This window comes from Maudiozyma barnettii (genome assembly GCF_903064755.1).
Source record: "Maudiozyma barnettii strain CLIB 1767 genome assembly, contig: KABA2_01, whole genome shotgun sequence".
Lineage (NCBI taxonomy): Eukaryota > Fungi > Ascomycota > Saccharomycetes > Saccharomycetales > Saccharomycetaceae > Maudiozyma > Maudiozyma barnettii.
Window position 1 is genome coordinate 1,131,870 of NW_024545238.1, and position 26,023 is coordinate 1,157,892.

Below are 26,023 nucleotides of genomic sequence, written 5' to 3' on the forward strand. Positions count from 1 at the left end.
ATGCATAATACACGTTTTTTCTCTATTTAAGGTCGGCAGGTCTTTAATTATCAACCCGATCAATAAAGCGAAGAATAGGGGGACGAACAATATCTATTCTGGGGAAGGAACAAGTACGTACTCACTACGCTATTGCACTTTTAGAACTAGATTCTATAATGTTAAACGAGTAACTTGAAGAATCTACTTCACTTTGTAATTATAGAACTTCAATATCAATTATTAATTGCTGTAATTACTGGATATATATCCTACTTTTATATCACGCAGATACACATAGACATTCGCATATTTAATCATGGCTTTAGAACCAATTGATTGTACTACACACTCCAGAGAGATTGAACAAGAGTACCAGAAAGTGGTTAGAGGTACTACTGATGACACCACATGGTTGATCATATCTCCAAACGCTCAAAAGGAATACGTTCCATCCTCCACCGGTTCGGATTTTTCTGATTTCTTACAATCTTTTGACGATGGTAAAGTCGAATTCGGTATCGCTAGAGTGTCTCCTCCAGGCTCTGATGTCGCAAAAGTCATTCTTATTGGGTGGTGCCCAGATTCTGCTCCAATGAAACCAAGAGCCTCCTTTGCCTCTAACTTTGGTACCGTTGCCAACTCTGTCTTGCAAGGCTACCATGTTCAAGTTACTGCTAGAGATGAAGACGATTTAGATGAAAGAGAATTATTGACAAAGATCAGTAATGCAGCTGGTGCTCGTTATTCTATTCAAGCAAAGGCACCAACTTCTTCTTCATCAGCTTCTAGTGCTCCAGTTAAAAAAATATTCACACCGCCAGTTAAGAAAACTGAATCTCCAGCGAAGAACGAAGTAGTACTACCACCTGTACGTCAAGAAGAAAGGCCTTCCATCAATAACACAACCAAACAATATGCTTCCGAGGATGCTGATGATTGGGATGAACCTGAAATCAAAGAACGTGATTTTGAGACTAATCCATTGAGTGGTAACAAGTCTACTTATCAACCAATTGGGAAAATTGATTTAAAGAAAGTCATTGCAGAAGAGACTGCAAAGGAAGACCCACGTTTAGTACATAAGATTGATCCAATGGCAGATATTGCACATTTGAAAGAAGAATCTAAGGAACATAGAGATCATGATCTTGATAATTTATTGAAACAAGAAAAACCACACACTTCTTCAACTTCATCTGCAATTAGCGGTACTAAACCACCATTAGTCAAATCTGATTTTGGTAGAAACGATAATAGCGATAAAGTGATTCAAGGTTTTAAGACCGAAAAGTCTCCAGCTCAACTATGGGCCGAAAAGAAAATGAAACAAAACCAACAAAACAACGAAGTTGAAGAGCCATCATCAACTAATCTAGAAAACAAAACCGATACTTCTAATTTTAATGAACCAGAATCTGGTGTTGACCATAGCGATGAAATGAAAATTGGTGATTTGAAATCCAGATTCGAAAAGTTGGGCGCTGGAAATGAAGAGGATACAGATTTTGTTCCACCAGTAAATAAACCATCTATTATTGCTCCAAAAACTTTTGGACAACCTGCTACTGCTTCAGAACCTCCTGTGAGAGAGGAAAAGAAGCCTTTCGTACCAGGTAACGTCGGCCAGCGTTTACCAGGAATGCATATTGAGGTTTCCGAACATGAGGATGAGGATAATGATGACGACTGGGGTGAAGATGATGACGAGGAAGAAACTCCTAGAAGACAACTTCCACCTCCAGTGATGGTAGCCAGAGATTCAGAACCACAAATGCCTCTTCCACCAAGAAGAACTGAACCTGAACCCGCCCAAGTTGAAGAAGAAGAAGAAGAAGAACAAGAAGAACAAGAGACTCCTGTACCTTCTCTACCTTCGAGAAATGTTGCTAGTGAGTCAGAACTAGCGCAGGAAGAAGAACAAGAGGAAGAACAACAGGAAATTGAGGAATCTTCTCCAGCTCTACCAACTAGAAGTGGTGTTCCTCCACCTCCGCCACAAAGAGCAACAGAGGCTGCTGAACCAGAACCAACCAAGGAAGCTCCATGGGCCACTGCCGAATATGATTACGAAGCCGGCGAGGACAATGAATTGACTTTCGCAGAAACGGATAAGATTATTAATATTGAATTTGTAGACGATGATTGGTGGTTAGGTGAATTAGAATCTACTGGTCAAAAAGGTTTATTCCCAAGTAATTACGTGACACTAGGTAACTAAATTGAAAACTAAACTTCACGTGTATACTAAACTAATACGAAACTAATAGAATTATGTATTATTTTTTTCTGTATTTACATATGAAATATAGGTAGAATAATATTATATTATGATTTTTATCTAACTACTCAACTCCATGTATCTATCAATGCTAAACATTTAGTGTCTTAATTGTTCAATCATATAAGTAGATTGTGTTATCAATGTTTCAGATTGTTCGCAGATAATGTAGATGTTGTACGGCGCGCTCTCCGAGATTTGCTTTTCCTTTAATAAATAGCCATTATAAAAATGTAAACTGCTACTAATTTGAAACATGTATATTTCAAAACATCTTTGACACATTCGAGTTACCATCAAACATATTATTTTAAACAGGCATAAGGACTCACGTAAAGACCCATAGGCTGTGTTAAAGTATTATGGTTAAACTTCACTCTATTAGTTTCAATTATATCCATGACACGAATGGTATTTAAAGGAAGTTATACCAGACTTTCTGGATTGATGAAATTAAACATCTATTTTCAATTTCTAGTTGGATAAAAAAGATAACAGACTAACAACGACGATTAAGGATATATTTATATAATGTTTTCGTTTCTTTTTCTAGGTACAATTTTAATATCGAATGCATACGCTTCTAGTTATGCATATTATCATAATTCAACATTTCCATCTAGTACATCTGCTTCTTCCTTAGTTTTATCATATATGAGAAGTTCTAATACTTTGATCTCATCTAACACTGGTTCCAGTAAGTCTTTATCATTTGACGAATTAATTACATCTTCTGATAATCTGCCTACCTCTTCTTCTGAATTATCCCAATATGTTACTCCAGATAGTGTAATGTCCGTGAATACTAACTTATACACATCATATAGTATTGTTACCGATATTGACGTTACCATTGAGAATTTTTCAACCGATCTGATTAAAACATGTCCTACTTGTACTTTTAAAGCTTCTCATACAGGTTCCCATGCCATTGCCACCACAGGCGCTCTAATATCTGTAAACACTGGTACGATCAATGCTACGACATCAACTACTGAAATTGCAAGCACATCTTCTAGCGTCTTATCCACTAATATTAATACAATAGATTATTCATATTCATCAGTATCGGATACTACTGTCTACTCTAAGAACTTGGAATCATCATCTATGACGTCATTGGACCTTGTATCTTCTGTGTCCTCCAGTGTATATCACACCACTACCTACAATGATGCCACAGAATCTCATGAACAAATTAATTCAACAATTTTAACTACATTTTCTACTTCTAATGAAATTAAAATATCGTCATATATTGCTTATCAGCAAAAGGTAACTCAAACGGTAAACGGTGTTGTGACAGTTTATACTACATGGTGTCCTTTGGAGAATACTGACAAATTTGATAGCTCGACTACCTCATTAAGCTCATTCGTTCCTAAGAAACATATGTCAGTGAAGTTGATTGAAACTGCTTATACAAAAAGTACTATCGAATCAACATCCTTACCAGGTACACCTCTCAGTGACCTAATTGTTGTATCATCCACAACCAAAGCACTAAATAGTTCTAGTGCAGATTTGGTCATCGATAACACTCATGTTCCTTCTTCTATTGTTACAACTAACCCAAATCTAGATTTTGAGGCAGGTACTGTAAGAACTAACACAATTTCTTCATCATCATCATCATCTTCTTCTTCTTCTTCTTCTTCCTCTTCTTCTTCTTCTTCTACTTCGTCTATTCAATCCAACATTAATTCTCCAACTTCTATGATATCAATAGCATCTTCAATTGCATCTAGTACTACAACTACGTTTATGTTATCTACCGTCCACACAACTATAAATGGCGTAGTTACAGAATATACCACATGGTGCCCATATGAAAAAACTGCTTCTGAATTAACAACTAAAACGGAAAAGGTCAGATCAACATATGAAATTACTACTACCAACAGTGTCAGTTCTGTTGTTGTCGTATCTCAAACGGCTGTTCTCTCAACACATACTACAACAATCCATGGAGTCGTTACTGAATATACAACCTGGTGTCCTTTGACCACACCTGATAGTATTGATCAAGTTATTACAACTGTTGCAACCAGGGTAACGACATCAACCTCATTTAGTGGTAGTAGCACGACTTCAAGTATTTCATCTCTAAGTCAACCTTCTACGATTGTTACTCCTGAAAGTGTTAACTCCAAAGACGTCACAACTAGTCAATATACCCACCTAACAGGTACTGTCGATACTGTAACATCTACAGAATTATCTGTTATAGTAATAACAACAGAAGTATGTTCCTCTAATAAATGCAGTCATCTTTATTCCACTGTTGTAAAAGATACTTCAAGGTCAGGCTCGCTATTTTCTCCTTCTATTAATTCATCTATAAAAGTGGCTACTACTTCTACTTCTATTCAGAATACTCATCCAACTAATACTTTATTGGTATCATCTGAAACATTTTCAACTTCAAGTCAATCTACCATTATTAGCATTACCACCACCACACCGAGGAGCAAATCTACCAGTCAGGGTTCAGTTACAAAGACTACTCAGAACACTCAACTTTCAACTATTAGTAGTCAAACATATGTGTTATCTACATCGACCATCACAACAGATGGTGTTGTTACAATTTTTACTACCTGGTGTCCTTATTCATCATCTAGTATTTTGATTGAAAGTTCTAGTACTTTGATGACAACAACTACTTTAGAAACTGTTAAGTGTACTCATCAAACATGTATCAATTCTCCAAGAACAGAAAACACTCTTTCTCAATCAGGTACAACAACGACTAGTGCAACTATTACTATTGAATCCGAGTCTTCAATAATGATTGTTACAACCAGCAAATCAAAGATGGATGTAACCACTTCTCATTTACCTTCATTTAGCAAAACAGTGACCAGTTCAAGCATCTCAAGTTCGTCGATAGGTCAACCAACTATAAGGTCAAGTGATTCATCAATGATTAAGTCCACTATTACAACAACAAACACGTATTCCACAGTTACAACACCCCAATCTGCTGGTACAACTATCATAGAACATAAATCTAGTCAATTGAGTAAAACAAAGTGTTCTAGTGTAATCCAATCTAGTATTGAAACTCACACACATATAACTACTACCAAACCTACTATAGATATCATTACAGTGAGTTGTACAAAATCAGAATGTTTAAAGAGTTCTGCATCAACAAGTAAGGTTTTTACAACATTAGAAACTTCTTCTATATCTGTTCCTATATCTTCCACACCAATGATAACTCAAAAAAGTGTAATGACTACAACAGCCACAGCGGTAAATTCCATCGATTCTATAGAAAGTGAAAGCAAATCAATCTATTCTAGTACTACTATGAAGAATGAAACACCAATTGCTTCCTTTATTATTGCATCTACTAAGGAAGTTGAAACATCAATTTCGTCAAGAATTACTTGGAACTCTGTTTCTATCCCATCAGTTGTCCTTTACCATTCATCTTCCACGCTTCAAACGGATACTACTATTAATACTAACACAACACCAATTGTGAGTGAATATACTGGTGACGGGTATAAAATAAATTCTCAAAGCGTTATTATGATTTTATTATCAATAATGTATCTCCTATAGAAGAAAGTAAATATGTCCAAATATATATATAATAAAACAAATTAAAACTAGCCCTCTATTTATCTCTATTTTCCTTTTTCAATTTTATATTTAAAATCTGTGATATAAACTTCTTCACTTGACTCATCATCATAATCGTACCATGACCCATCATCTTCAAATTGACAATCCATAATCTTACCAGAATTTAATTCCACTTTAAATGGTAAAGCGGTATATAAGAAATCATTTATTGCCCAACCTCTAGAATCTAATTGCATAATAGCTGCATAATTATTAATATCTATCTTGTTCCCATTCAACCCATATTTTTTTCTCTTATCATTATCACTATGCTCTTCTTGTTGTGCAAAGAGACAAGGTTCAAAAGTGTTAGCCAATACAGTATTATCGCTTTCACAGAATTTACATTTCATTATAAACGTAGCTTCACCTTTTCCACCTTGAATTTCATGTTTTTCATGTAAATTAAAGTTATTTATTTTCTCTGCATCTTCACCACATTTGGTACACTTAAATTTAAAAGAATATTCAACGGGATTGACATCTGTATCATCTACATATAATTTCTTGATATTATCAGAAAGTTCAGCACACATGAATAAGTATAACATAGTTTAAATTGGTTAGTGGATTTATACACGATCTTCACAAGAACATATTACAAGATATGTAACCATAAATCCTCAAAAGATCACTCTCTTCTTAAAAAATTTCATTTTAATAATCGTTCATTCCATTTACTTTCCCAGTTAGCTCATCTTCGATAACCAAATATTTTTCAAATTTTTCACTTCCTTGGCAATTTCCATCGCTCTGTTAACATAAACAACTAACAATAGTAATAAACGAAAAAAACATAACGGCACGGGAACATACTACTTTACATACATACATACATACATACATACACATTGTAGTAAACCTACGATACATATTATTATTTATCCCTCACTGGACTCTATAATATTAATAAAGCAAATTTCAGCGATTAAATTTTATTTGGTGTGAGTAGTTACAGTTCAGCGTTAAGCGATTTCATTTCATTGAAAGAGGAAGAGATTCAAATAATTCACATACTTTGGTACTTATAAACAACAAACGGAGATTTGTTATTAAGACACATTAAATTTGAGAATAATACAAATCTATACTTGGAAGAGAGAAATTAAACACTACTGGAGATTACATCCTTTGAATGAGAGTGATGTATTCATATTTGTAAAGGATATTTTAAAAACTCATATTATTTTTTTTTCCATTTGATTTAATTTATTTTACTTGGAAGTTGTGATTTTATATCGTATTAGCAATAGTAATGTCTACAAATTTTAGTGATTCTGTAGAATCACTAAAACAACAAGGTAAAAATGTTTCCATTTCAAGACTTTTCAATATACAATTCAAGAAAAACAATAATAATAATAATAATACTTGTAATCCAGAGACTAATACCGCCAAATTAAACGATAATGGTTTTGGTTCCTTTGATGAAAAGAATAATTATAATGATAACGATAATACTAATGATAATGATCTTACATTTAATAATTTAAGTATTTCGAATTCGAACTCGAACTCTAACGCGTATAGTAATAATAATAGTACTTTGAATAGTGATAATGAACTTAGAATGAACTTTATGTCTCCAATGAATCAAAATAATGATATTACTCCTAAACCTACAATGAATGTTATTGATAATGGGGATAATGAACCTCATACGAAATTTAATAGATTTAAGAATATGTTTCATGGTCACAAGATAAATGCACCTTCTACTCAATTGTTTAAGGATAAATTACGAGCTATATCGAAGTCAAAATCGTCCATGGGTGAAATTGATCAAAATATTCACGAAAACTTTAATGGCGATGATGAAGAATTCGATGTTAATTCAGATAATTCGATAGAAGAATCTTTGATAGAGTTTCCTTCTATTAATATATCAAGTAAACTGACACTTGATTCGGACACACATACAAGAAATAGTAGTGGTTATAGACATGAAATATCACCACCCACTACAAATATTGAATTGATATCTTCTACCACTAATAATAATAATAATAATAATAATAATAACGGTTTTGAATTAGGTAACGCGTCCTTACTTTCAGATAGAATTTATACTTCAAATGATAAAATGGCTCGATTCCGCTCACCATCAAATCCTACTGTTGCTAGTCCCACACATAGATACACTGATATGTCGCCAGTGACATCAATTGACACTAGATTTAGAAGTGGATCGCAAGCTGAATCATTTATATCAACAAACCCATTCCGGTCAGAGGGAGCTAGTCAGACGAACGTATCAGTGTCATCGAATAATCCATTTTTCAGCATCTCGGGATCTGGATCACCTACTTCAGCACATGCTAATAGTAATAGTTTTCCAAATATAGATAAACAACCCCCCACAAATATTGCATCAGTTAAGAAGTATCATAGAAATTTAAGTAATGTATCATTAAACGAAATAAAGGAAAATGAAGAACTTGAACAATTTAGAACCGCCAATATGAATAACAATTTCTTCCCTTCGAGTAATCGATCCTCATTTATTTCATCTGCTCCTGGTAGTAGAACTCCTTCAATTATTACAACACCATCAGAGACTAATATTCAAGGAATGTCTCTAAGAAAACAACGTTCTGATTCCTTAAACGAATTAGCCTCTAATTCTAAAATTTTAAATAACGTTGAAAAGGACTATTTTTCATTACAAAGATCTCCGAATATAACAGATAGAAGAGCTACTATATTTAGCAGGTCATCAGCCGATAACAACTCATTTACGGGACTAGCACCAAAGAGATCCAGTAGACTTCGTACTAAATCATTTAGTAATAAATTTAAAGAGGTAACTGTTCAACCTAGTTCTTTTATCAAAATACGAAAATTAGGTGAAGGAGACGTTGGAAGAGTTTATTTGGTACGAGAGAAAAAAACTGATAATTTATTCGCTATGAAAGTAATATCGAAGAGAGAAATGATCAAACGTAAAAAGACAAAAAGAATATTGGCTGAACAAGAAATTTTAGCTACAAGTAATCATCCCTTTATTGTCACATTATACCATACATTCCAGACAGAAGAACATCTATTTTTTTGTATGGAATATTGTGTTGGGGGCGAATTTTTCCGTGCATTACAAACAAGAGATTCAAAATGTATTTGTGAAGATGATTCCAAATTTTATTTATGTGAGGTTATTGCTGCCTTGGAGTACCTTCATTTATTAGGCTTTATTTATAGAGATTTGAAACCGGAAAATATTTTGTTACACCAATCAGGACATATAATGTTATCTGATTTTGATTTGTCAATCCAAGTCCCAACTTCGAAGACTCCCTCTTTGCAAGGTTTGAATGTCGACACCAATATATCTTCAGACAGTTTTAGAACAAACTCATTTGTTGGTACAGAAGAATATATCTCTCCAGATGTTATACGGGGGAATGGCCACAACGTTAGTGTTGATTGGTGGACACTGGGTATCTTATTATATGAAATGCTATATGGTATAACCCCATTCAAAGGTAAGGATATAAATGAAACATTCGCAAATATCTTGAAGAAAGATGTATCATTTTCAAATAACGTTTCTGTATCAAGGGTCTGTAAAGATCTTATAAAAAAATTATTGATCAAAGATGAACACAAAAGATTGGGATCAAAGAAGGGGGCTGCGGATTTAAAATCACATCCATGGTTTAAAAAAGTTGCGTGGTCGTTTCTAAGGAATCAACAACCACCTTTGATTCCAGTTTTAACTTCAAATGGTTATGAACTGACTAGTTCAACAAACAATAATTATGATCACGGCACTACGGATTCCCTTAACAGTAATGATAATGACTACTACACAGAAGAAGTGGAATACGATGATGATATATCCGACGAAGATCCCTTCCACAATTTTAATTCTATGAGTTTATTAAAATCTGACGACTCTGGTGAAAGAATGAAATTTACCGATAAAATATCATACGGTAGCGTAACATACGCTGTAAACAATAGTAGACCACGTAGCGATAGTGGGAGTAGAAATTTCTTCAAACGATAATTTATATATGAAAAGCGTATAACAAATTTATTACAGTTTTTGATTATATATATCTGACTTATATATAGTTTGTATTACAATATGGACCTTTAATTATTATTATTGTGATAACTGTAAAAGTTTATTTGACGTATAAGTAGATTTGATCATAGTTCAGAAATGTCCATATCCATGAGCTTCTTGAATTTGTCTATAATGGTTGTGGATTGAACATTTTCAGAATATCTCTTAACTTGAACAGCATCTCGTAATTGTATAGGTAATTCAAGTAATTTTAGATACTCTCTTTCAAATAATTTCAATTCAGAAGATTTTTCATATGCCTTTGAGATTATATCATTCTCGACATTCGCTAATCTCGCTACATTTAACCCATATGAATCGTTACTAATGCCTGGTTTTAGTGTGTATAAAAATACAACACTAGGCCAACTTTCTCCAGCTCTGTGTTCTTCAACAAAATCCATATAGTAATTTTTCAATAGCTGGGAGTCAAAGGAAGCCCCTAATTCAGAAAAATGGGTTGTGAAAAGAACAAGAGGGCAGTCCTCGGACAATTCACAAAAATATTTTAATAACGCATACGAAATAGCTTTCCCATCAATGGTCCCAGTTCCTCTCCCCACTTCGTCCAATAACAATAATGATTTTGAGGTACATTGAGATATACATCTTAGCATGTCTTCCATTTCCATTTTGAAGGTGGATCGCCCTTCTAATATATTATCTTGAGCTCCGATTCTTGTCAGTATATTATCAAACAATGATGATTCCATTGACACCGCAGGAACATAAGACCCAATTTGGGCCATTATAAGCAGTAGTGCCACTTGGCGAATATAAGATGATTTACCACCCATATTTGGACCTGTGATGATATTTATTCGACTATCATGTTGTGCCATTTGGACATTATTAGGAACATATGTTATATCAAGTGATTCTATAACAGGATTTCTACCCTCCTTTATGTTAATATACTGTTTTTCTTCTGAACAATGAGACTTAAATTTTGGTCTGCAATAATTCACATTACATGAAGTAGCAGCTAATGATAGAATACAATCGTAGGTTGCCAGTTCATGTATTACTCTGTTTATGTTAACGTATTCGTCATTAATCATCTCCAAAAATCTTTTGTACTGTTTTTTACATTCATTCAAAAGAAGCTCTTTTTCGTAATTAAGTTTTTCTACAAGTTTTAAGGTGATTGGGGTCGCAAATCTACTGACCACTTTGGTGTTATTTACTTTAACCCAATCATGAGGAATATTTTTGATTTGAGTGTTTCTAATTTCGATCAAATACTCTGTATCATTTTTATATTCTAATTGGGGCCTTTTCAGTAATTTCCGAATTCCATAAAGACTTTCTTTCAGCTCCATTTTGATTTCTTCTATGTCTCGTTGAATCTTAAGAATTTCATCTGGATTGTCATAGTTATTTAAATTAAAGAACTCAGTGATTTGTTTTATGTGGTCCCGATCTAAAGCAGCATTAATATTTATCATAGATAAGAGCTTTGGAAGAATATTTTCAGCAAAATATTCATTAATTCTGGAAAATATTTGGGAAAGAAGAGGTGCATTTTTAAAAATATTTGAAGTATCAGATAGGATGTTGTCCTTCACGTATTTTTCATGTAATTGAAAGTGATCACCTATGCTTACAAGTTGTTTTAGAAAATAATAAACTTCATTTCTGGAAGTAGATCCGTAGGATATCCTATTTAGCGTCTTAAGTAAATCAGGAGTTTTTGTTAATATCTGGTTTAATGAATCAAAAAAAATATCACCTATAACTTTTAACATGCAGTCTAGCGCGTCTAATCTATTTTCAATCTCTTCTTTGTTAATTAATGGTCTCGACACCCAATTGTATAGCTCTCTCGATCCAAATGGTGTTCGTGTGTGATCTAATATCCAAAATAATGAACCTTTTTTACCGTTATTTGAAAATATATTCAAACTATCGAGGGCATTGTGGTCTAATATCATGTACAACTCTGACAAGAATAATTTGTAGTTTGAAGATATTAATAAAGATCTTTCATTTGAATATTGTTTCAAATATGAGTATAATGTGAATATAGGAGACATTTTTTCTTTTGTTGTTTGTAGAATTGGAATAAGCGTTTCAATAGTATCCTTGAGGTTGGCAATTTCATCCTCATCCAGGGTGTCACTTTCGAATTCCGAATTTTCTGTATCGTGGTGTATCGTACAATCAATATTCTTAAACAAGTTACAAATATTGGCTGACAGTGTATTTTTAGAAATTATGACACACTCAGTAGGTTGTAAGTATTTTATCCTAGTATGCAAACTGTCAGTAGATTGTCTGTTTTCGGTAATTTCATCAAATACAATTTCGCCACTATTGAGATTAATAGAAAATAGAACATATTTTAGCAATATATTATTAACGTCTTGTATTGATAGTACCCAGATACTTTTTGAATTTCCTAAAATCTCTCCTTTAGTACGGGAAGAATTGAAAGAGTTATTAACTCCATAGGTAGCCTTCGAAAAGGTATTTGCAATCTCTCTTACAAAAACGCTACTCTTGTTTGTTGAATTCTTCTTAATTGCAGTGGTCTCTGATTGTTCAACTACTGAGACAATCAAATTATGGTATAGTAACCGTTGGAGATGAACGTTTAGTCTGATATCAGGAAAGGAACAATACGCAAATTGTTTATAATTTACATCTTGAGGATTGGATTCATCCATTGTTAATTTACCAGGTATTAGTCTGATATGTAGAATTTTACTAGCAGCTACGGCATCTTGAGCGAAACATTTATATTTGTATCCAACTCTAATAACTAATAGTTTGTCCATGTTTTTCAGTTTCAAATCTTTTACTTGTTGGTCTAAAGGAGTTAATTTCCTGGAGTCATTCGTCTTCCTCTTTTTTGATGGCATTTCAGGGCTATCACTCAAATTGTCTAACTGCTCATCATCAATTATTGAACCTGAAATTCCAAAACTTCTCTTTTTCATAATATTGTTTAGTTTCTTGTCGAATTCATTTATTTGCTGGTTGATATTTATTAAATGGTTAGAAGTCACATCATTATTCGCAGTCTGGTATTTCCATTTAACATTTTCAGCAAATATGTCATCGGAAGGGTCAGTCTCTCTCACAGGAAACGAGTTCGTATTCATAGTTTTGGGGGTCATCGGCTCGATATTTTTATTCCTTTCGTTAAAACTCTGTTCATTGAGCAATTCATCATCATTCAAGTCATCTAGACAAATGCTTGTTTCCTGTGATGTCCCTAATTGAGATTCTTGGAATTCATTGGATACGGATATCTCATTATCCTCCTTTTTAACAGATTTAAAAAATCTGCTTATTGTCGATTGTTTACTCATGGCTTTTATAGTGGTGTGTGAAGCATCTATTTTTATGGTAAATTACAAGCGTTTTTGAATTCAGAGATTGGTTTTGTTCCAATTGATCAAACCATCTAGAAGCTAGGTGTCTATCGATAAATGTTAGATTCCATTTTTATGTAATCCATCAACAGTTTGATGATTCACTCTCTGTCTATCAAGACATATCACTTCTTGATCCAAATATATAAAAATCACTTAATACGAGCTTATTTATTAACAAGAAAAACAAAGAGAACGGAAAAAATTATGAATGTGGAAAAGATTGGTGACCGAGTTGAAGAACAAGGTGTTTATTGTTAGCTAGTTCTTTTATTCTCTTGATCAAAACAGATTATCGAATAACATCAAAAGGATTCGTTATATTTATGTTATTTTCACTTTTTCTGAATCCGCCTCCATACACAATACTTCAATTGAATTCAAATTATTTAAAAATTTCAGTAAAAGAATTGATTACATGCAATCTGGAAACATATTAAAGGCTATTACCAAAGAAAGCAACGAAGGGACCGAAGCCACAAATATTGTCATATCTCAGATTAGTTTATTAATTTCAACATTAACAGAAGGTAATTTTAGTGAAATAGAAACTAGAATTAATTACATACTATCTAAATCCAGCATCCGTGTTTATTTAAGATACTGGGATAGATTACTAGCATACGCAGAATCTTATATTTTAAAAAATAGAAAATTAGATATCCAAGGAAATCTTCAACATAAATTACTTTTAAACCTAATAAAAAGTTTAAATACAAAGAACCAAGGATTTCTAGAATATCTTCGTACCAATTTATTCGATCTTTTGTTAACTGAACATCTTACTTTTAAAGATATAATTGGGGTACTAGATAGCACTGCTGACAAAGAAATTATCGAAGCATTATTACCAGAATCAACTATTCAAAATCTAAAAGAATTAGAAGAGCTTAAGATGAATAACATAAAATATCTACAGACTTTCGTATCTACGGAATCTATCGATTCTATGGAATCAAAACTAGATGATATATTTTCTTCCTTAAATGGAGAGAGTTTGAATGACATTGTTGCACTACTACTATCTGAAATTCTTTCTCCGTACTCACAAAATATTCAGGATGACAATAAACCTTCTTGGTTAACCCCTGAAACAATGTTAGAATCATCAGTTGTTGGTGAACATATATCAAAATGTATTCAAAAAGTTGCGCCAAACGCAATCAATTGGAACCGTATTTTCAATCTAATGTCAACAAAATACTTCATGACCACCCCAATTAAACCAAGAACCTCGTCATTCAATTCACTTCTAACTTCGCTAAAGCATGGTGTTCTCATCGACCAGTTTTTTAGTTGTGAATGGCCAATTGATTTTAAACTTTTTATTACCTGTGAATTGCATAAGTGGCCAAAAGGTGATGGTGCCTTCGATCTGCTGAATGTTCCTGACACTAAAAAAGTATCGGATAAACTTCCAAACACTAAACAATCGTTGCTGTATATATTATCTGTTGCAACCATTGATTTAGAGCTATTCTTCTTGAGGGATGAGTTAGAAAATAAAACGATGTTAACTTATTATCAAGAATGCTTCTTTGAGGATTTCAGTTATAGTCCAGAGTATTTATATTTGACATTAGTGGATAACATCAAACACTTCATCTTATTAACCGATAATAAAGCAGTTATCGAAGAAATTATTATTACACTCTTTGTTCAGGTATTTGTTAAAACACCGGAGGTAATGGGTGATTTGTTGACTATTCTGCCTTCAAAAGACAAGATGCTTACTGATATTACTAGAATGATACTACAGAAAAATGAAGTTCCTATTGACAGCTTCGTCAAATTATTAATTGACCATGATAAGCTTGAATATATTCTGAATAGAATTACCTTGGTTGAAGCATTTTCCATTTTACCTTACCCAATTAAATATGGATGGAAGGGTTTTAAAACATTTTTGAAGTCGCACATAAATGTGGATACCGCATCTGTAGCATTGGATTCTATGGAACTTCAACTTTCTATGACTGATGTGAACACACCGCTCAGGTCCTCTAAGTCATTTGATTTACCATCATTGAACGACCTTATTTTATGTATAATGGATGTACCATTGAATAATGAAGACTTGGAGAAATTTGAAGGTCTTCAATACAAGATTCTGATTGCATTCCCAAAAATTATCAACATTTCTACTGGACATGATGTTGCTATTTTAGCTAATGGTAGTTTTACTCCAATTGCACCAGATGTTGAAAAAGAAATGCAAGGTTATTTGCAAAAGATGTACAGCGGTGATATTCAAATAAAGGATGTTGTCGAGGTTCTAAGAAAATTGAAAGATAGCGATGAGCCAAGAGATCAAGAAGTATTTGCATGTATCACACACGCAGTCTTGGGGGAATGTAATTTTTTCAAGGATTATCCTTTAGAAGCCTTGGCTACAACTTCTGTCCTGTTTGGATCAATGATTCTGTTTCATTTATTGAATGGATTTGTTTTAGATGTAGCACTTAGAACTATACTAAATTTTGCAAAAGAAGGATCCGAATCCAAAATGTTTAAATTTGCAATCCAGGCTATATATGCGTTCAGGATCCGTTTGGCCGATTTCCCGCAGTATTGTAAGGATCTACTTGAACAAATTCCCGGCTTGAGCACACAAACACAGGTCTATCAATTTATTTATGACGCTTCTCAATCTGCTCAGGCTTCTAACCAAAAAAGTGAAATGTCTAGTAAAGCAGCCTCAGAACTACTCCCTATGAAATATTTAGTGGTCGAGGAATGGCACTCTTCAGTTATTCAGGAAAACCCTACAAAGGATATCACTGAAAAGGTCTTATTTATTGCAAATAATATTACGATTGACAATTTTGATTCCAAGATTAATGAAATCGTCACTTTGGTCACTCCAAATTATTATACCTGGTTTTCTAATTATCTTGTTAATCAAAGGGCTAAAACAGAACCTAACTATCATACATTATATTGTAAAATATTTACTGCATTTAAATCAAATCCATTACATGAGTGTGTTATTAATATTACGTTAAGACAACTGTACGTTATTTTAGCTATAAAGGATAAAAACCAAATAGATAAGAAAACGATGAAAAACCTATCATCCTGGTTAGGTCTAATAACCTTAGGTGTAGATAGACCAATTAGACATAGAAATGTAGCTTTTAGAGAATTATTGCTAGAAGCATATAAGGAAGATAGACTTGACATTATTGTTCCGTTTGTTACGAAGGTTCTACAAAATGTCGAATCCTCAAAGGTATTTAGACCTCCTAATCCATGGACTATAGGTATTCTTCAAATTTTGTTGGAACTTAATGAAAAAGCCAACTGGAAACTAAGTTTAACATTTGAGGTTGAGGTCCTATTTAAAACTTTAAATATATCTATGAAAGGTATTCAACCTTCTAATCTAATTGAGGCAGTGGATAGTGTAGATATAATTGCAGGAAAATTAGGAAATATTTCGTTAGAACAACAGCAAGGTGAACGCCAAAAACAGATTATGTTAATGCAACAACATCAACAACATATGCTGATGTACAGACAACGTCAACAGCAAATGTTATCATCTGGCATTACCGAACAAAATCAATTTAATGTTGAATCTCTTGGTTCCGCATCTGCTGTTCCAAATATACCTTCACAACAGGTATCTGGTATGACAACAGTTCAATCAAATGAGACGCCATTCCAGAATTTATTGGGTAGTACTGTATTCGTCACACATCCAGATCTAAAACGTGTTTTCCAAATGGCTCTTGCAAAGTCAGTTAGAGAAATATTAATTCCTGCAGTTGAGAAGGCAAGTAATATTGCCGTGGTATCTACTATAAAAATTGTTGGAAAAGATTTTGCTACAGAAGTTGATGAAGGAAAATTAAATACCGCAGCAATAAACATGGTAAGACATTTGGCGCAAAGTTTGTCTCGTGCTACATCCATCGAACCATTAAGAGAAACAATCAGGACTACTACCCAATCGTTAGCTCCAAATTTGGCTAACCTATCATTCAATCCATTTGGTGAACTTGATAATGCAATCAACGACAATATAGGATTAGCTTTAGTTTTGATAGAGAATGCGGCAGTTGAAAGATCGGTTCAGGAGATTAGTGAACAATTAGTTCAATCAATTGCTGTTCGTAGATATCATAGGGAAAGAAGAGCAGACCAGCCATTCTTGGCACCAAATGTCAATCCTTATTCATTAACTTTACCAGAACCGTTAGGCTTGAAGAGTTCTGGTGTTACCCAACAACAACTAAATATATATAAGGACTTCGGGAAGTTTATGCCTAACGGTGACGGCATGGTAGGGGGTAAGATTTCTGCTCCTCCTATCATGAATCAAAATTCTGCCGTTCAAGTCCATGAGCAATTCCCCCAAGTTCCACAGCAACAACAACAGCAAAGGTTAGCTCCACAACCGCCAATGGTTCAACCAGTTCAACAGATGAACACAATTCAAAATGAATTGGAACAAAACCATCGTGTTCTTGTGCACTTAATGGATGTTTTAGTTGCCCAAATCAAAGAAAATTCGAGCAAAGAATCGCTTGAAGAATTAGGTGAAAATAATCAAATAAATAACATCATCTTTCAAATTTTAACATTTATTGCTAGAAGCGAACAAAAGGATCAACTAGCACTAAAGGTTGCCCAAGCCGTTGTGAACAGTTTATTTGCTACCAGCGAAAGTTCTTTGTGCAGAGAAGTATTATCATTATTGCTTGAGAAGTTGTGTTCATTATCATTAGTTGCAAGAAAAGATGTAAGTTGGTGGCTGATATACGCTTTGGACAGTAGAAAGTTTGATGTCCGTGTAATTAGATCTCTACTTGAAGTTCATCTAATCAATGTCTCAGAGTTAGATAATGTAATGGTAACCGCTATGATTAACAATATGGAAAACGCTATCGAATTCGCAATTGATGTTTTGAAGGGTACCGTATTATCTAAAGAACCAATATTGATGAGAATGGATTTTGTACGTACCCTAGAGCACTTAAGTAGAGTAGATGATCCAAAGGTGAAGGAATTTCTAAATCAATTCAACAGCTCAGATGTATTACCTATTACTGATGGCACTAACGTTATTTTAAATGAAAAATATTTCTTGGTTTTCACAGAATGGGTGAAACTGTTGCAAAGAGTTGATATTGAAGATGATGTTGTTCTGGCGTTCATTTCTCAGATGATGGAAAATGGTGTTATTACAGATTCCGATAGTTTAATACGATTTTTGAAATCGGCTCTGGAACTTTCAGTATTTGCTTTTAAAGAAAGTGATCCGACTAGTGAAGTTTTTACTGCTATTGATGGTCTAAGTAAGCTTATTATCAAACTGTTAGTGTACCAAGAATTTACCGAATGGACCAAATCAGCCTATATGCATGTTATTTTCTCTGTTATGTTGTTAGTTTGTTCCAAGGATCATGAAGATCCAAGCTTTAATGAAAGACCATATTTTAGATTTCTATCGAATTTATTATTCGAGTGGAGTACTCTTCGTGGTAATAATTTTGCTTCTATCGAAAATGTTGAAACAAGAAAAGAATATCGTAACTTCGATATTGAATTTTACAATATTTTTGCTACCTATCTACATTCATTCCAACCTTTTGCATTCCCTGGATTCACTTTTGCTTGGGTATCCTTGATTTCCCACAGAATGTTCCTCCCAATCATGTTAAGACTGGATGAAAAAAAGGGCTGGAAAAAATTGATGATACTTCTAATCGATCTGTTCAAATTTTTAGATACTTATACTAAGAAAACGGCATTGTCGGATACTGTTTCAGTGGTATACAAGGGAACACTACGTGTTATTCTAGGTATTTCTAACGATCTTCCTGACTTCTTAATTGAAAACCATTTCGAATTGATGAATAACATTCCAGCTACATATTTCCAGTTAAAGAACGTCATTTTGTCGACCATTCCATTGAAGATGGTCATACCAAACCCGTACGATTCTACCTTGTCTATGGAAAATATGGAGGTTTGTCAAACTCCACCTTGCGTGTTTTATGACCCGGTTGAAGCATTACAATCTTTAAAGAAGCCTATTGATAATTATTTGCGCATTCCTTCCAACTCACTGTTCAAGACAATATCAAACGGGTTGTATAGAACTGAATATGATATCAAAAATGGGGTTGGTTTTGACTTCGTCAGTGTAGACCAAGAACTAGTTCGTGCTATAGTTCTACATGTTGGTATTGAAGCTGGTTTAGAAAATGGGAGAACTTCCTCTAGTGCGGTATTCAATACAAAATCATCGTATTATGCCTTACTTTTCAATATGATTAATGAAGGTATTTCGGAACTAAAATATCAGATCTTACAAGTCATGATTGAACAATTACGTTTCCCAAATATTCATACTTACTGGTTTTCTTATGTCCTAGTAAACATGTTTACTTCAAAGGATTTCGGTGATAACCTGGCGGAAGTTCAGGAAATTATGTTAAGAGTTTTACTAGAGAGAATTATTGTTAACAGACCTCACGCTTGGGGTGTTTCCGTTTTGGTTACAAAACTTCTAACCAATGAAGAAATTGATATCATGGATCTACCTTTCATGAAGGCTGTTCCTCAAATAGAGACAATATTTCAACAATTAAAAAAGCATACTGCAATTAATATTACACCATATACAAATACTGAAGTACCTGACGGGAATAATGCATCTATAGCAGCAAAATGAGGATTACAATTGTGAATTTATAATGTATTTTTCTGCATGCTATCATATATATATATATATACAACCAAATAATATATATCCTGTAATAATTATTAATATTAATTTAACAAGTAATGAAATGTATATCATGATAAATTAAGTTAATAGCTTGTTGTTTCTTAAAAATGTTTCCTGTAACCGTTGTTGCTAAGAAACTTTAATTTTTTGATGTCTCGGTAATTTTTGTTTAGTGTAGGAATGGGAACTTTTACTTTTTTGTTAGGAAATGTTTTCTCATATAGGTAGTCTAGTTTTACAATTGACATACAGTATAAGAAAAGAAAAGAATGAATCTTCACTAAAAACAGAACTATAATTACTACAAGTAAACTACATCAGCAAAGTAAATTAAGAAAGATGTCCTCCCTTTTTAAGAAGTTGAATATCTTTAACGGAAAATCTGCTCCGACTCAGCCCCAACATAAATCAAATAAACCTCCAAATACAGGGTTTAGACAACAAAGGTTAAAATCATGGCAACCTATTCTGACACCTCAAAGTGTATTACCAATTTTAATATTCTTTGCGTGCATTTTTACACCTATTGGTATTGGTCTTGTGGCTAGTAGTAACGGCGTTCAGGATTTTTCAATTGACTATAGTCATTGCGAAAGTAAAGCTGCAGAGGAATTTGAAAACATTCCTCTCAAATATGTAAGACACCATTTTAAAGAAAAACTTTCATATCAACCCCAATGGAGAACATTTATAAATGATGACGAGACAACAACATGCCAGCTACAATTTGAAATTCCAAACACCATAAAGAAGCATATATATGTGTATTATAAGTTGACTAATTTCTACCAAAACCATAGAAGATATGTGGAATCATATGACCATAGACAGCTTAAAGGGAAGGTTCTAAAATATGAGGACCTCAGTATACATTGTAAGCCATTGAGAGGTGAAGGTGAGAAAGCGATCTATCCATGTGGTTTGATAGCAAATTCAATGTTCAATGATACATTTAACCCCAAACTTATTGGTGCAGATGATAGCACAGAAGATTTTGAATTGACAAACAAACATATATCTTGGTCAATCGATCGTCACCGTTACAAAATGACCAAATACAATGCTTCTGATATTGTGCCACCACCTAACTGGACGAAGAAATATCCTGACGGTTATACAGATGATAATATTCCGAATATTCATGAATGGGAAGAATTCCAAGTCTGGATGCGTACAGCTCCCTTCCCAAAATTTTACAAGCTAGCTCTAAAGAATGAATCTGCATATCTACCAGATGGGAAATACTCAATGGATATTGGTCTTAACTACCCTGTATCGATTTTTGGTGGATCTAAAAGTTTTATTATAACGACAAATGGTGTTACTGGTTCAAGGAACCTATCATTAGGAATTACATATCTAATAGTTGCAGGCTTAGCTGCATTATTTGCTTCCGTTTTTCTTATTAAAATGGTATTCCAACCAAGAACTCTTGGGGATCATAATTATTTGAATTTCGAAGGTTCTGAAGGCACTCAACACGATGAAGAGAATGCAAACGAAGAGATTCCGTTACGTGATATTCTATAGATTGGTATGTTCCTATTTTTATATAATTTTATAAAATTATAAACTGTTTTACCATGTAAATGCTAGTAATATGCCTGATATAACTAGAGAGATAGTATAACCATCTCTTTTATTTTTACTGAATATTTTGTATATGACAACACATAATGAGAAAAACTACACAAAAATTTGTTCTTTGTAAAAATGATGAACATCTGGGGCATTATCTTGCTCCCATGTGTCTCTTTGGAATTTAAACCATTCAGGTAGCTCCAATTCATTTGGAATTTGTAATCGTATATAATCTGCTTCTGTGTTTTGTGAGTTCTCATTTTTGTAATAATCGTAATCCCCATTTTCTTTTCTATTAAACGTTAATCTATATCGATGTCCAAATATACCCATATCTGATGTGCTTCTTTTCATACCATAGCTCTTTTGAGATTCTCCATCAAATTCGTCTTCTTCATTTTGAATATCTGGATTTTCCCTCCTCTCTGTTTCTTCAACAATGGCTATCATACGAGCAGGTACCTCTGGTGGATTACACAAATCATTTTCAGTTACAAATATTAGATTACTCCTAGAGAGTTTCCGATGATTATCGATGACATCTTTTGGGGATTCAATATTTAGTAATGCTTTTTTATCGGAGTTAATAGCGTCAATTGTTTCTTGTTCTATCCGTAATTCTATTAGTTCTAGATATGTTTCTGCAAAATATGATCTATTCTTGCCAGCATATAATCTATATTCATTTATTATTGATGATATATTCCATTTTTGAATCTTTCTAAGAATACCGATGAGCAGGGCAGTCTTATCAACCAATAAAATGTTATAAAATTTCTGATCCAATAACATTTTGAAAGTTTTCTTCAAACAATAGCTCTTTATCAACATTAGTTCATCACTGTCATTAAGTATATACTTCAGATGTTTGTTTTTAATTGGCGCCCTAATTTCTGTGACATCTTCTTGATCTTCAATGATTCCGTCCATTCTATTATCTGCGGAGCTATGATTTTCAATAGTTGACGTTGAAAAATCAGAATCCCTCACCTGTTCTTGCTTTCTACCTCCTACTGTATCATTTCTCTCCAAACTCATATGAACAGAGTTCTGTCTATCCTTACTTTCTTCGTCATCTTCTTCATCAGATGCAATTTCAGAGTTTTTCAAGCTATTCACCTGTGCCCCTACATTGGCGTAATCTGTAGTTCGTATACTTAACCACTCAATTGAAGACCTATTGAAGAATTCTTTAAAAAATTTCGAAGGTTCTTGACCTCCAATATATATCACTGTCTTTAAATCTAGTGTCTCTAAGAAGGATAAGTTTAATGTCTCAACTTTTGAACATCTGTATATTCCTTCTTCCGCAATGCCAAAATTTGCAGGAGGAACTAACATTTTGACCCTGTATTAATATGGTGTAAACTTGAAAATGTAACGCTTTTGATTATTATATAATCTCTTTATACTGATTGTGTTATTGGTATTCTTTATAAATTTGTACTTCTTTTCATTACATAAATACTTCCAAATTAAAATCTTGATAGGTCCTCTCATATATAATTTTAAAGCAAACCTAATCGTAGTTCTTCGCGCTGTATAGAAACAACAAAACAGAATAAAGGAATTCCTTAACAAAGGTAATTAAATACATTCAATGTTCATGATGAAATTAGCATATAGATTGACTCTTTATTTGTTCTTCATCTTAAGAATGCTACTACTTTATCCTATCATCTACAACATTTTGTACATAAGAACAATCTATCTACCTATGTATATATTACATTATAACTTTATGTACTTAAAAAATTCTCGTTTCTTTGGTAATCTTGAGCGTTATTGCTAGATTGCCTCCTCTGATTCTGTCTCTTTTCAAATACAACTTCCTCTTCATCAATATTCATCTTTGCTTTAGATAAACAATTAGATTGACTATTTTCATTATCAAAGTCAATAACTGTATAGTTCTCACCTGTAGTAATTTTGACAATTGTACCGAATTCGTTCTCCAAAGAATTTCTAATCTGTTCTTCGGTGAGATCGCGAGTATTTTTGACAAATACAGAATAATTATTACTGTTTTTCTTGTGGTAATTATTATGTGTTGAATCATTAGAAGCGTTCCGACTACCATTACGCTCATAATTTGAATTATTATTACTATTATATTTCTTCCCAGAATATCTGTTATAAGTATTATTATTCATATTAGAATTTGAATTATAATAACCGTACTGTTGTGGCATTACATTCTGGTACTGATAGTAATCACTCATTATCTGTTGAGGGAATAGTCCCATATTACCATTATCAATGACACCACTATTGTTAGCATTCCAATTATTATATTTGTTTTGGTAAATTCTATCTTCTGGTGTAAAGGAGGTTGAATTATTATTATAATGGTCATTTTTAGATTTCGATCTTGCTTGGAGATTATTAGTTTTCCTATTTGTTCTTGTGTTCACAAAGGATTTATGAGTGATCTCTGTAGTGATTCTAAATACACTATTTGATATTTCATAAACCTGTTTATCATCCTCAGTAGTAGATAATAAGAAGTTTTGGGTAAAATTGTAAACATTAGTATTCTTCCACATAACTTCACCAGTTAGAGACAACAAAATGGTTGAAGATGAAGAGAAAATACCTGACACGTTTTGAGAGTCAAATGTCTTGATTTTCAATTTAGTGGTAGACAGTTGAATCTTCGTAGACTCAAAGAATTCTTTGATTGCATTTTTACCATGTAACTTCACAACTGGATACGTTTCATGTTCTTGATCATCTAATTTTGCCACATCGACAAATACGACATCAGAGGAATCGGAGTAAAATTGTGATACTTTTGTAGGATCCGCATTCAATGCTTCATAATACATGAAAACGAAACCTAGACCAATGACTTTTAATGTAACTTTTGTCATTTCTTCAACAAAATTAATTATATGATAATAATGTTACGTATATATGTGATGTTGCTCTATCTTGATTCGAAGGTAGTAATTTCTCCTATTTGAGCCAACAAATTAAAAAAGGGGTGTAAATAAACGAGTGGCTATTACTTGTATTTGCTTTTTTTAACAGAAATTTGACTCTTTAAATGTAATATATAGTATTAATATGATATCTGATATAAATGTATTGGTAAACATTGATATTACCTTTCCGAAAGATGTAACTCAAGAACAGAAAATATTTATTGTAAAATGGTTATCGGTTCAATCAATTCATAATATCTCATATCATTTGCAACTAATACCTTTTTCACGCGCAACTAGACTATGGCAGAAACAGAGCGAACTTCTCTCTATCAACATTTTCATCATATTGACGAACAATAGAGGACCAGGATCGTACAACGTTCCAGTATCAAATAATAGAATAACAAAGGGATTGAGTATATACATTTCTGTATTGCTATAATATTTTCCCCTTCAATATACCACATTCATTTATATATGATGTTTACTTTACTGTACTGTAGTATATATATATATATATATTGTAAAAGGTACCTTTTTCAACACAATCAAATTTCATGGTTAATATAATCTTGGTATAGTTTCCAACTTGGTCCATTTTCTGGGTCTCTTACGTAAATGAATTTGACACCAAATTTTTCAACATCTTTATTTCTGGCTTCATCATCAAATAGACATATATTATATTTCCTTAAATCATTATTTCCATATATTTTCTTCAACCCATCTCCAATATGACCAATTTTACTCCTCTCCCCCCATTCTTTAGCGTCAAACAATTCTCCTAATGTGACTAATTTTCCATTATATTCTACTTTAAATTCACCCAATAATTCTTTAGCGATCTCGGGAGCCCATGTCCTCGACGCAGATATTATCTTAGTGCCATGTTCTTTTAAATCAATAATTATTCTTGGAATATCTTTATAAAAAGACAACTCAAATCCTCTTGCATCAACTACAGTATGTACCTCACCATTACTATTTTTCACAGGTTTAAAAGGTGGTACTAAGTGAGTGTCACAATAGCACGGCCATACTGTATAATCTAAATCAAATGCGCTAACTTCAGGATAAACTTCCATCGTTAAAAACTATCTATCTATCTATCTGTCTGTCTTGGTGTATACTCAATTAGCTTGAAGTTTAGCTACAAGAAACGTTTTCTCGTTAAAACAAAAGAGCATGAATTGATCGATGTAACATAGAGGATTCATGTCTTCGAGAATGTCAACGTGCTTAACTCTAAAATTGGATATATATATATAAGGATAATTGGCGATATAAAATTGTTTGAATTTTCCATTTTGTAAAGCGGGACTCTCCGCCGAGTTCGGCCGATTGATAGATGTAAAGTGTCTCACCATGACATAACTCAGCTATGAAACTTTAGTTTTAATTATTACGTTTTCTAATTGT

The 26,023-nt window shown here is 33.1% G+C and overlaps 10 protein-coding genes across 10 annotated transcripts; 5 read left to right on the plus strand and 5 right to left on the minus strand.

The window, feature by feature from the left end:
* Positions 1 to 298: 298 nt before the first annotated feature.
* Positions 299 to 2,200, plus strand: ABP1 (Abp1p; the record flags this gene model as incomplete). Its single annotated transcript, XM_041548423.1, has 1 exon — positions 299 to 2,200. One exon carries the CDS (start codon positions 299 to 301, stop codon positions 2,198 to 2,200), a length of 1,902 nt encoding a protein of 633 aa, XP_041404357.1.
* Positions 2,201 to 2,791: 591 nt separating this feature from the next.
* Positions 2,792 to 5,836, plus strand: FIG2 (Fig2p; the record flags this gene model as incomplete). Its single annotated transcript, XM_041548424.1, has 1 exon — positions 2,792 to 5,836. One exon carries the CDS (start codon positions 2,792 to 2,794, stop codon positions 5,834 to 5,836), a length of 3,045 nt encoding a protein of 1,014 aa, XP_041404358.1.
* A 65-nt stretch (positions 5,837 to 5,901) lies between these two features.
* On the minus strand, positions 5,902 to 6,450 carry KABA2_01S10956 (uncharacterized protein; the record flags this gene model as incomplete). The annotated part of the gene is made up of 1 exon (XM_041548425.1): positions 5,902 to 6,450. The coding sequence occupies one exon, from the start codon at positions 6,448 to 6,450 to the stop codon at positions 5,902 to 5,904; it is 549 nt and encodes a 182-aa protein (XP_041404359.1).
* A 704-nt stretch (positions 6,451 to 7,154) lies between these two features.
* Positions 7,155 to 9,908, plus strand: KIN82 (putative serine/threonine protein kinase KIN82; the record flags this gene model as incomplete). Its single annotated transcript, XM_041548426.1, has 1 exon — positions 7,155 to 9,908. The coding sequence occupies one exon, from the start codon at positions 7,155 to 7,157 to the stop codon at positions 9,906 to 9,908; it is 2,754 nt and encodes a 917-aa protein (XP_041404360.1).
* A 146-nt stretch (positions 9,909 to 10,054) lies between these two features.
* Positions 10,055 to 13,288, minus strand: MSH3 (mismatch repair protein MSH3; the record flags this gene model as incomplete). The annotated part of the gene is made up of 1 exon (XM_041548427.1): positions 10,055 to 13,288. One exon carries the CDS (start codon positions 13,286 to 13,288, stop codon positions 10,055 to 10,057), a length of 3,234 nt encoding a protein of 1,077 aa, XP_041404361.1.
* Positions 13,289 to 13,769: 481 nt separating this feature from the next.
* CDC39 (CCR4-NOT core subunit CDC39) lies at positions 13,770 to 20,036 on the plus strand (the record flags this gene model as incomplete). The annotated part of the gene is made up of 1 exon (XM_041548428.1): positions 13,770 to 20,036. One exon carries the CDS (start codon positions 13,770 to 13,772, stop codon positions 20,034 to 20,036), a length of 6,267 nt encoding a protein of 2,088 aa, XP_041404362.1.
* A 396-nt stretch (positions 20,037 to 20,432) lies between these two features.
* Positions 20,433 to 21,623, plus strand: CDC50 (aminophospholipid translocase regulatory protein CDC50; the record flags this gene model as incomplete). The annotated part of the gene is made up of 1 exon (XM_041548429.1): positions 20,433 to 21,623. One exon carries the CDS (start codon positions 20,433 to 20,435, stop codon positions 21,621 to 21,623), a length of 1,191 nt encoding a protein of 396 aa, XP_041404363.1.
* A 156-nt stretch (positions 21,624 to 21,779) lies between these two features.
* Positions 21,780 to 23,015, minus strand: OCA4 (Oca4p; the record flags this gene model as incomplete). The annotated part of the gene is made up of 1 exon (XM_041548430.1): positions 21,780 to 23,015. The coding sequence occupies one exon, from the start codon at positions 23,013 to 23,015 to the stop codon at positions 21,780 to 21,782; it is 1,236 nt and encodes a 411-aa protein (XP_041404364.1).
* A 398-nt stretch (positions 23,016 to 23,413) lies between these two features.
* Positions 23,414 to 24,547, minus strand: KABA2_01S11088 (uncharacterized protein; the record flags this gene model as incomplete). The annotated part of the gene is made up of 1 exon (XM_041548431.1): positions 23,414 to 24,547. One exon carries the CDS (start codon positions 24,545 to 24,547, stop codon positions 23,414 to 23,416), a length of 1,134 nt encoding a protein of 377 aa, XP_041404365.1.
* Positions 24,548 to 25,152: 605 nt separating this feature from the next.
* Positions 25,153 to 25,689, minus strand: KABA2_01S11110 (Mg-dependent acid phosphatase; the record flags this gene model as incomplete). Its single annotated transcript, XM_041548432.1, has 1 exon — positions 25,153 to 25,689. The coding sequence occupies one exon, from the start codon at positions 25,687 to 25,689 to the stop codon at positions 25,153 to 25,155; it is 537 nt and encodes a 178-aa protein (XP_041404366.1).
* Positions 25,690 to 26,023: the final 334 nt, after the last annotated feature.